This window comes from Mandrillus leucophaeus, unplaced genomic scaffold (genome assembly GCF_000951045.1).
Source record: "Mandrillus leucophaeus isolate KB7577 unplaced genomic scaffold, Mleu.le_1.0 Scaffold395, whole genome shotgun sequence".
NCBI classification, from domain to species: Eukaryota; Metazoa; Chordata; class Mammalia; order Primates; family Cercopithecidae; genus Mandrillus; species Mandrillus leucophaeus.
Genome location: NW_012104198.1, coordinates 1,898,053 through 1,908,594, shown reverse-complemented (window position 1 = coordinate 1,908,594; position 10,542 = coordinate 1,898,053). Strand labels below are relative to the sequence as shown.

The 10,542-nt window shown below is 55.4% G+C and overlaps 2 protein-coding genes across 6 annotated transcripts in view; one reads left to right on the top strand and one right to left on the bottom strand.

Annotated features, from left to right (window-relative positions):
• Nucleotides 1-6: 6 nt before the first annotated feature.
• PLP2 (proteolipid protein 2 (colonic epithelium-enriched)) overlaps nucleotides 7-10,542 on the top strand; it is a 13,697-nt gene continuing 3,161 nt past the window's right edge. The window contains exons 1-6 of one of the 2 annotated variants that reach the window (XR_001007257.1): nucleotides 15-253; nucleotides 1,285-1,437; nucleotides 1,541-1,636; nucleotides 2,498-2,588; nucleotides 2,836-3,206; nucleotides 6,048-6,056. Coding sequence is in view for 1 of the 2 variants with exons in the window: in XM_011991363.1 (XP_011846753.1) it covers nucleotides 158-253; nucleotides 1,285-1,437; nucleotides 1,541-1,636; nucleotides 2,498-2,588; nucleotides 2,836-2,858 (459 nt within the window). In the remaining variant the exon portion in view is untranslated. Of the gene's footprint in view, nucleotides 254-1,284; nucleotides 1,438-1,540; nucleotides 1,637-2,497; nucleotides 2,589-2,835; nucleotides 3,254-6,047; nucleotides 6,057-10,542 lie in introns of those variants that run through there. The other variant, XM_011991363.1, reaches the window with a different exon arrangement.
• PRICKLE3 (prickle homolog 3 (Drosophila)) overlaps nucleotides 2,969-10,542 on the bottom strand; it is an 11,221-nt gene continuing 3,647 nt past the window's right edge. For 2 of the 4 annotated variants that reach the window (XM_011991366.1, XM_011991367.1), the window contains exons 4-8: nucleotides 7,448-7,585; nucleotides 6,469-6,672; nucleotides 6,186-6,372; nucleotides 5,091-5,390; nucleotides 3,371-4,454 (exon numbers count right to left, since the gene is read on the bottom strand). In XM_011991366.1, coding sequence (XP_011846756.1) covers nucleotides 3,847-4,454; nucleotides 5,091-5,390; nucleotides 6,186-6,372; nucleotides 6,469-6,672; nucleotides 7,448-7,585 — 1,437 coding nt within the window. In that variant the 3' untranslated portion in view covers nucleotides 3,371-3,846. Of the gene's footprint in view, nucleotides 3,115-3,370; nucleotides 4,455-5,090; nucleotides 5,391-6,185; nucleotides 6,373-6,468; nucleotides 6,673-7,447; nucleotides 7,586-7,880; nucleotides 7,995-10,542 lie in introns of those variants that run through there. The other 2 variants (XM_011991365.1, XM_011991364.1) reach the window with 2 other exon arrangements.

Here is a 10,542-nt window from a genome sequence, read left to right as displayed (position 1 = left end):
CCGCCCGCGTCATCTCTGCGCGGTGATTCACTCCCTCCTTCGCCCCGGGGCCCCCTTCCCGGCCAGACGGCGGGCAAGACAGCTGGGTGTGCAGCGTCCTCGAAACCACGAGCAAGCGAGCAGATCCTCCGAGGCACCACGGACTCCAGCCCATGCCATGGCGGATTCTGAGCGCCTCTCGGCCCCTGGCTGCTGGGCCGCCTGCACCAACTTCTCGCGCACCCGAAAGGGAATCCTCCTGTTTGCTGAGATTGTGAGCGACCTGGGGCAGGCGCGTGGGCAAAAGCGGGATGGGGTGGCTGGACCACGCGGAACTGGATGGTCCGGGTGAGGCAGGCACTTGGCCGGGGCGCTCGGCAGTGGGGTGCAGGTGGGTGGGTTCACGGTGAAGGCCCGAAACCCGGGGCGCAGGGCGAGTCGGTGGGGTTTGACGAAGGTTGTTGAGATCTGGTAGCCCCCGGGGTGAGGCAAGGAGCCTATAACGCATACGGAGGGCTACATGGGGGGAGCTGCGTTAACTCATCAGTGGACTCATCGAAGGGGTCCCAGGGTGCTGGGAAGTCGGGGCCTCCTGAGGCAGGGCGTGGCGCGGCCTGGACACAGGAGGGCGGGCTGGCAGCGCGCCCAGGGGCAGGGCCTGTTGGGGTGGGGCCCCCCCTCGCGCTAGTCCCGCGGTGTAGAGGGCCCCGCCCTTCGCCAGTTCTTCCTTGCCCTTCTGAGGCCGGGCGGGATGTCCTTAGCTTTTCGGGGTTTCCACCCTTCTCAAAGTGGGCGCCGCCTTTGAGTCACTTGTAAAAGGGGTGCGGCGCCTTTAACGGAGTCCTGCCTCTCTGGTGTCACTCTCACCGCTTCCCAAAGGGGTTGCTGGGGGAACCGCGTGTTCTGCCCTGGTCAAGGCCACAAAGCCGGCGTCAGCGGGGCTCACAAAACACCTGGCAGCGCCACTCCCCTCAGGCTGCCCATATCCTAGAAGGGAAAAGGGGAGGAAACTGAGGCACCCAACTCTACTTCTTACTTGCTGGGTGACCCTGGCCAAGCCATTAAACCTCTCTGCACCTCAGTTTTCTCATCTATAAATTAGAGAGAGTAATAATAGTACCCAGAACATTAGATTGTCGTGATGATTGAATTTGGAACACAGTGAGCACATAAAAAGTGTTTAGCTATTATTGCGTGTCATTTCCCCAGCGCTCATAGTCATTTGAGAATGGGACTCCTAATTTAAACCAATCTCCTCAGCCCTGGTTGCTGATTGAGGTCCCCTTTCCCATGTCACCCTTCCAGATATTATGCCTGGTGATCCTGATCTGCTTCAGTGCCTCCACACCAGGCTACTCCTCCTTGTCGGTGGTTGAGATGATCCTTGCTGCTATTTTCTTTGTTGTCTACATGTGTGACCTGCACACCAAGATACCATTCATCAACTGGCCTTGGAGTGTGAGAAGGGGTCCACAATGGCAAGGCCAGGGAGGGGTCTGGGCAGTTAGGATTGTCTGGGAACTGTGGATGCTGACTTCCCTCTTCTCCCTACACCTCACAGGATTTCTTCCGAACCCTCATAGCGGCAATCCTCTACCTGATCACCTCCATTGTTGTCCTTGTTGAGAGAGGAAACCACTCCAAAATCGTCGCAGGGGTAAAGGCCATGGGAGCAGCTCTGAAGCACAGAGGGAAGGGTTTGAGGAGCCAGGGGCCATTTCTGCCTTAGCTTCCAGCAGAAATCGTGTGGCCCACAGCAAGTCACACTTGTCCTCAGGGCATGGAGGGAAGTTTGGCACAGGACTTGCTTTTGCCTCCCAAGGTCTTCATTTGCTGTGAAGGGCAGTCCCTTGTCAGACACAAGGACCTTGGTGAGAAGTACAAACAGGTGGCCCCTTTGTCAACGCACTGGACTACCATCTGCAAGAACTTTGTCCCAAATGTAGTAGGAATTGGGGCTGGGCACAGTGGCTCATGCCTGCATTCCCAGCACTTTGGGAGGCTGAGGCTGAGGCAGGCAGATCACTTGAGGTCAGGAGTTCAAGACCAGCCTGGCCAACATGTCGAAACCCCGTCTCTACTAAAAATACAAAAATTAGCTGGGTGTGGTGGCAGGTGCCTGTAGTCCCAGCTACTCAGGAGGCTGAGGCAGGAGAATCACTTGAACCCAGGAGACAAAGCTTGCAGCAAGTCAAGATCATGTCACTGCACTCCAGCCTGGGTGACAGATGGGTGACAGAGTGCGACTGTGTCTTAAAAAAAAAAAGTATGAATTGAATTGTGCCCCCTACGTGTAAGGCCACAGTGTGGCCTCCCTGTGTTGAGGGGTATAGGAGGAGGGAGAGTGGGGTAGGATGCATTCTCTTGGCCTTTCCCTGGGGTTCTTTGGCTTCCCAACCTGGGGCTTGAGTCCCGTCCTGTATGGGGCAGGTGCTGGAGGTGGTAGATGCAAGAAGATAAGAGACTGAGTAACCTGACTACCTAATCTAACCCTCCTCACTCCTATCCTGTCTCCCAGGTACTGGGCCTAATCGCTACGTGCCTCTTTGGCTATGATGCCTATGTCACCTTCCCCTTTCGGCAGCCAAGACATACAGCAGCCCCCACTGGTAAGGGTGTGTGTGTGTTGGTTGGGGGTAAGGGGGTTGCTGAGAGGGCAGAGGAGAAAAAGAAAGGGATCTCTTAAAGGCATGAATGCCAACTCTGGTCCCGTATTGGTACTGATGGCTTTTGTACCAATAGGTACCATAAGCTTCAGTATTCTTGTGTGCAAAATGTTCATGGACTTTGGATCTTGTTTTTAAAAAATGGGCATATAGATTCAGCCAATGCTTTCTCTCTTTTCCTCACCTGCAGACCCCGCAGATGGCCCGGTGTAGGCGAGCTCCCTTCATTTCCCTCTGCAATCTGCAAATAACTCCTCCATTGAAATAACTCCTCCCCACCCCAACAACAATATTCCCAGCCAACCAACTCCCACCCCCTCATAGAGGTAAAAGTGCCTTAATTGGGAGACTTTTGTCTTCCAGCCTGCCAATCAACCCTCCTGGGTGTGGCCACCATATGCCTGTGCCTAGGTCCTCCTTCTGCAGGATCCAATAGGAGACACCAGTTCTGCCTGAACCATGCCCCCACCTAAGTCACAAAATGAGGGAAGGGGGGAGTTAGATTTCAGAGTCAAGTCCCCAGGTTGGGACCCACTCCAAATAATCTCCTCGGTGTGGGCGGTGGTTCTGTAGAGGGATAAATGAATAATAAACATTGTTAAAATATATGATAATGAAATGATAATGAATAAAGTAATCCTTTCATCAAATGTGGATAAATTTCAAGCATCAGAAGGGGGAAATGGAGTGGAAACAGCTGGGGCAAGGAGGCAAAGGAGCCAGGCTTGTTTTACAACAAATATTAAATTACTTCAATAATACAAACGAAAGTCCTGGTGCGGTGGCTCATGCCTGTAATCCCAGTCCTTTGGGAGGCAGCGGGAGGATTGCTTGAGCTCAGGAGTTCTAGACCAGCCTGGGCAGCATGGCGAAATCCCATCTCTACCAAAAAATTAAAAAATTAGCTGGCACGCTGACACGAGCCAGGAGTCCCAGCTACTTGGGAGGCTGAGGTGGGAGGATCACTTAAGCCCAAAACTTTTGAGGCTGCAGTGAGCCGTGATCATACCACTGCACTCCAGCCTGGGCAATAGAGCAGATCATGTCTCTAAAACAGAAACAAAAATAGAAACAAACAGACAAAGGAGGGAGGAAGAGGATTTATGACTTGGGTTGTGGGGGCGGGGTGTGGGGGTGAGGGGCATGGGCCTCATCGTCTACTCTGACTGGAGAATGGAGCCCCCTCCAGGAAGGCCTGCCTTCAAGCCAGGATGCAGTTCTTGTCTCGGGTCTGTCGGGTCTGTCGAGGCATCCCTGGGCGAGAGTCCCTGGGGAGCGATAAAGATGGGGAGTTGAAGGTCTCCGTTGCATTGTCCTGAGCAGGCATGGGCCTGCACAAATGCGGGGGCAGAGGGATGCGCTCTCCTAGGAAGAAGCCATCATCCTCCGAGGATTCGGAACTGGAACTGGAGGGCGAGCTGGAGCAAGATCCCGAGTCTGACCCTGATCCCGCGTCACACTGATAGTGGCGACGTCTGCTTGGGTGGCGGTGGTGGTGGTGGTGATGGTGATGGTGATTATGACGGTGGCGGTGACGGCTGGGGGCCCTGGGTGGGGGACTGCGTGGCCTGCGGCGCTGGGCCGGGGGTGCACTCAGGGTCCGGCGCGGACCTCCTTCAGACACGAGAGGGTCGCGGAAGCTGACGCGTGGGGTGCTCTGGCGACCGAAGGCACTATCATCTGGGCGCAGGTTAGGCTGGCCGGGGGACTCTGGGGGCGGCTCGGGGGCACTGCGGAGCCCCAGCTCCGGCATGGAGTGGCGGTGGGGAGCCCCTCTCAGAAAGCGGGAAGGCTCCTCGGGGCCTGTAGCTGTTAAAGGGGAGACAGAGCGACTCCTTGTATCTGCCCTCCCACTGGCCCCCTTCTGAGGGGAGGCCTGCGAAAGGGCCTTCTTTCCTCCACTAAGACTGGGAAAGTGGGGGCAGGGGTCGGAGAAGGGTAGGGAGGTGGGGAGTCTGGGAAGTGTGAGGCCTGGAGCAGGCTCTGGGTGGAGAGAGGGTTGGAAGGAAGAACACGGAGCAAGATGGGACTGGTGTGGGGGGCGTGGCCAGGACACCGAGGGTGCCTTCGGATGGAAGCGGTGTGGCATAGTTTGGAGTAAATTTGGTTTGCGATAAATGGAGTGGGGCCTGACTGCAGAGGATGAAGAGTGACCAGCTGGAGAAGAGGAAGAGGAACTTGGGGTCAAGCAGAGACAAGTTGAGGTAGGGGACGGGCCCTGTATTGACAGGGTGGAACCAGGGTTCACGAGGCAGGTGTAGTTTGGGATGGAGACCAGGCCTGGAATGGTGTGGGGAAGGAGGATGAGCTGAGAAATGGGCGGGGCCCAGGGATGCAGCAGGTGAAGAGTCTGGGCCAGTCAAGGAGGAAGGGCCAGGGTTGAGGCGGGGCAAGGAGGTAGGGTTGACTGGGCTGTGGCTGGGTGTGGCTGGAGGGTTAGCTCACCTGGCGCTGACTCCGTGCAGGTGCCTTTGGTGGTGGTCTCTGATGCCCCCTCTGCAGCAGAGAAAGAGGCTGTGGAGGCTGCAAGTGGGGCTGTAACAGTGCCGGCACTCCAGCTGCGGCGGCCCGGTCCTGGAGCCGTGGGCTCGGACCCAAGGCTGCAGGCTCGAGAGCAGAAGATTAGGCCTCGGCGTGGCAGGAATGGACGGCCCAGCAGGGCCCGCCCACAGCGACTACAGCAGAAGCAGCGGTCTGAGGCATGCCAGTGCTGGCCCTCGTAAGCCATCTGGCCTTGGTCCAGGCCTGTGGGGAACCACCAGGGGGAAAAACTGAGGCAGAACCCCCAGGCATACCCCCACCTCTCGTGAATGAGTCCCTTCTCAGGAAGAGGTGGAGAATCCCAGGCAGGGCACCCCTAGGTGCCTTCCTCCCTCCTCCAGAATGGGGCCCTTTTGGAGAAAGCAGGAAACAGGTTTTGGTTCTCTCCTGGAGACTGGCTGGTGAACCTCTCTCTCACTCCTCCCTTTCTTTCACAGGGTGCTCTCTCCCAGAGCCGGGTGGGCATTGGACTCTAAGATTCGGGCCAGGCTTAGACATTAAGGGGTGGCTCCAGGCGGAAGGAGAATGGAAGGCTTGGCCTGAACAGGAGGCTTGGCTGGTAGGGGCAGGGCTTAACAGGTGGGGAGTGGCCCTAGTGAGAAAGGAGTGGTTCTCAGAGGGTAGGGTGTAGCTGGAAGCTAGGTCTGACCTAGGCTGATACAGGAGAGTGGAGGAGAACCGGGCACAGCTTGGGGTGGTGGAGGCTAGGGGTAGGGGGAGCCCTGGGGCTGGAATTAGAGCACGAGCACCCTCTGGAGGTGGGTGTAGACATGTGGTGGTGGCCTAGCATTGTGTAGGTGGGGTTTAGAAAGCATGGCATAGTGGGGACATTGGAAGTGGGACTTGCAGCCAAGCATACAGGCCTATAGTGTTGGGGCTGGACAAAGTACAGGGCACAGTGGAGGATGGGGCCTAGAGGACAGGAGGAGTCCTGCTGGGATAGGGCTGTGGCCCAGCTGTCCATCCATCCCTCTGTCCAGTCCCACCGCATTCACCCACCGATGTGCTCCCCACAGCCATCACAGTACTCCGCATGGCGGGCCTCGTAGCAGGCGCAGCAGTGGGGGCGGCTCTGACGCATGACGTAGCGCTGCCCTCCTAGGGAAGCTTCACACTCAAAGCAGCAGAAGTGATCCATGTGCCAGTGGCGGCCCTCAGCCTCCGTGCACTCAGGGGAGAAGATGATCTGCGGGACGCAGGCCATCTGTGGCTGTCAGATGAGCCTGCTCCTGGCCCTGCCCACCCACCCTCCACTCCCACCCCTGGGCAGGGAGGCCCAAACCTCGTCACAGGCTTGGCAGCGTGGACGCAGGCATTCGGCATGGTGACGCCCGCAGTAGACCTTGCCAGCATGGTAGAAGTAGATGAGGTCAACCAGCAGTTCCCGGCATGTGGTGCACACGAAGCACTGTGGGTGCCAGCAGGCACCCAGGCCTGCACGGCTGGCAAACACTGCAATATCTCCACCTCCAATCTGCTTCCCACACTGCCACGAGACAAGCACCAAGATGGTTACCATTACCGTCACCAAGATGGTCAGATGGATGGGGTCAGCCAAAGTATGTTACATTTGGGCCTTTCCCACGGTGAACCTTTGTGACCAGCCCCACCCACAGGGTAACTTTGACACAGGCCCTGCCTATACCAGGGATGGGGTTGGGTGGTACCTTAGAGACTGACCCTGCTCATGGGGGAAGCCATAGAGACAGGACCTACCCATGGTGGGTGGCCTTACAAGCAAGCCTCCCTCATCAGGGGTGGGGAAGACAGACAGGCCAGGCCTAGTGGGGGAAACCACAGAGACAGTCTCCACCCACCGGGACCTTAGCAATAGGTCTCACCTAACAGTAGGATCTAAGGACAGGCCCTGCCCACCACTGGGCCCTGCAGACAGGCCCTGCCACTGTGGGTCAGCTCTTGAGGACAAGTTCTGACCACAGGAGGGCCAAAGAGACAGCCCATGCCCCATGTCCACTGCACAGAGGGGGAGAAAAACACGCTAGGTCCTCCTTACAGATAAACCCTACACGACAGTGGGATCGATGAGACAGGTTCCTGTCCACCAGGGGTTGCCTTAGAGGCAGTCCCTGCCCAACAGTGAGATGTGAGGAACAGACCCCGCCCACAAGAGGGGACCCTAGAGACAGCTCACTGGGGCTTAAGGTGCAGGCCTCATCTTCCCAGTGCTTGGAAGATGTGTCCTGCTACCCAGGGCTTGGACCAGAGGCACTGCTCACTCGCTGAGGCCCTCCACAGCTCACCTCCTCACAGATGGCCCCAGTGATGGTCACCGGGAAGATGCGCACGATGCCACGCCCCAGATTCTCCCGCTTCCGCTGCTGGCTAAAGGCTCGGAGCTCTTTCTTTTCCTCCTCTTCCAGTGCTGTGCAGTACTGTGCCTGGGAGGGGAAGGCATCTCCCAGGCTCCTCCCTTGATGCCTGTTCCTGCCTCTCTTCCAGACTTCATCCATGTCCCGAAAGTTTACTTCTAGGTCTTTCTATAGATGGTGCCTCCTGCCTGAAGTACCCACCTCTACCCAGCTGTGGTTTTGCCAAAGAATGTCCCCTGATGACCCCTGCCTGTCTGAACCACTCACCTCAGATCAGCTCACCCTTCTTCCTCTGACCCTGCCCTGCACTGGCCCAGGCTATGCCCTGTGCCTGGCATGCCCTTCCTGTCTTCTGTCTCCTCACCTCACTGTCGTGTGGGGGCAGCTGGTGCAGCAGTTGCTTGATCCTGTATTTCTCCCCAGGACTGTTGACGTAGGGGACCTTATCCTCTGGGAGGCAGCTGAAAAACTGATATACCTGGGAGGACACAGAAGTGGGAGAAAACAACTGAAATGAGAGGTGAGTTGGGATACAGTGAGATGGCGGGTCCCTATTTCTCTGAGAAAATGAAAGGCATCAGGAGAGACCTTCTGACTTCCCCATCTCTCCTTCCTAAATGCAGATCATTTCCCTCAGCTCCCAGCTCCCAAACACGCTGAGGGTTCCTGCATGTCTTGACCTCACTTCCTCCTCCAGCTGCTGATCCACTTTTTTTTTTTTTTTTTTTTTTGAGACGGAGTCTCGCTCTTTGCCCAAGCTGGAGTGCAGTGGCGTGATCTAGGCTCACTGCAACCTCCGCCTCCTGGGTTCAAGCGATTCTCCTGCCTCAGCCTCCTGAATAGCTGGGATTACAGGCATGAGCCACCGCTCCTGGTCTACTGGTACACTTTTCTTTTTCCCTTTACAGGAAAATTCCTCAAAAAGTTATGAGCACTTGTGTTCACTCCACTTCCTCTCCTTCCAATCTCTCTTGAGCCTACTCGAGGCAGGCTTCCGTTCTCATCCCTCTTCCAAAGCTGTCAAGGTCATCGATGACTTCCCCATTGTTAAAATAATAGTTCAGGTCTCAGTCGTCATCAGACTTGATGATGGCAGCACTGCACCAGGCTGACCACTCTCTCTTCCTGGAAACACTTTCTTCCCTTGGCTTCCAGGACACCACACAGTTCAGGTTTTCCTTCCACCTTATTGGCTGCTCCTTCTTTGCCCCTGTTTTGTCTTCTCCTCAACTAGCTGACCCCTAAATGCGGGAGGATCCTAGGACTCAGCTCTTGGTCCTCTTGCCTCTGTCTACATTCAATTTCTTGGGAATTACACTCAACCTTATGGCTGTAAATATCATTTACTTGGCTAATGTGTCACCTCCAGCCTGTGACACATAATGACAAACACATACGTCCAGCTCTGTAACTTATCCCTTGAGTTCCAGGCAATGTGGCTATTTAGAAGTCTAACAGGCATCTCAAACTCCAGATGACCAGAACTAAACTTATGCTCTTACCCCTTAAACTCGCTCCTGTCTTGGCCTCTCCCACATCAGTTAATCTACCTATCCTCAGAGTCATCTTTCACTCCTCTTTTTCCCACCCCCACAAGCAAATCCTCTGAGCGCTACTTCCAAAATATAGGCTGAGCACCGTGGCTCACACCTGTAATCCCAGCACTTTAGGAGGCCCAGAGGGGAAGATAGCTTGAGCCCAGGAGTCCAAGACCACCCTGGGCAACATGGCAAAACCCCATCTCTACAAAAAATACAAAAATCATCCAGGTGTGGTGATGCATGCCTGTAGTCCCAGCTACTTGGGAGAGAGTGAGACTCTCTCTCTCTCTCTTTATTGAAATGGAATTTCACTCTTGTTGCCCAGGCTGGAGTGCAATGGCATGATCTGGGCTCCATGCAATCTCTGCCTCCCGGGTTCAAGCAATTCTGCTTCAGCCTCCCGAGTAGCATGCGCCACCACGCCTGGCTAATTGTTTTGTATTTTTAGTAGAGACCAGGTTGTTTCTCCATGTTGGTCAGGCTGGGCTCAAACTCCCGACCTCAGGCGATCTGCCCGCCTCAGCCTCCCAAAGTGGGGGGATTACAGGCGTGAGCCACTGCGCCCGGCCCATTTTTTTTTTTGAGACAGGGTCTTGCTCTGTCGCCCAGGCTGGAGTGCAGTGGCGCAATCTCAGCTAACTGCAACCTCTGCCTCCTGGGTTCAAGGAATTCTTGTGGCTCAGCCTCCTGAGTAGCTGGGATTACAGGCTTCTGCCATCATGCCAGGCTAATTTTTGTATTTTTAGTAGAGATGGGGTTGCACTATGTTGGCCAGGCTGGTCTCAAACTCCTGACTTCAAGTGATCCACTCGCCTTGGCCTCCCAAAGTGCTGGGATTACAGGTGTGAGCCATCATGCTGGCCTCTCTCTCTGTCTGTCTGTCTCTCTCTCTCCATATATATATAACTCCTTTCACTGCCAGCGCCATCATCATCAGGTTCCTCACTGGTCTCCTGATTCCACCCTTATTCTTCCAGGCTGTCCTCTGCTCACAACCCTCTTGCGACTTTCCCTTCATTCACAGGCAAAGTCAAAGTCCTCTCCATAGCCCCTGCCACATCTCTGACCTGATCTCCAGCTGGTCTCCCCCTTGCTCACTCTGCTTCAGCAGCACTGGCCTTGCCGTCCCTTACATATGCCAAGCACACTCCTGCCTCAGGACCTTGGCATTAGCTATGCCCTTTGCCTGCGTGAGTCACTGTAACCTTAGATATCTGCATGGCTCACTTCTCACCTCCTTTCAGGCGGCTCAAGCATTACATTCTCACAGAGGCTTATTCTGGGCACCCTATTTACAATTCTAGTGTCTCTCTCCCTCCCTCCCTCCCTGCCTCCCTCTTTCTTCACCCCACATTCCTTGCTTTTTAATTCCATAGCCCTTATACCATCTGACATATATTTACAGGTTTGTTTATTGGGTGTTCCTCCTTTCCAGAATCTACCCTCCACCTGGGCAGGTTTTTTTTTTTTTTTTTTTTTTTTTTT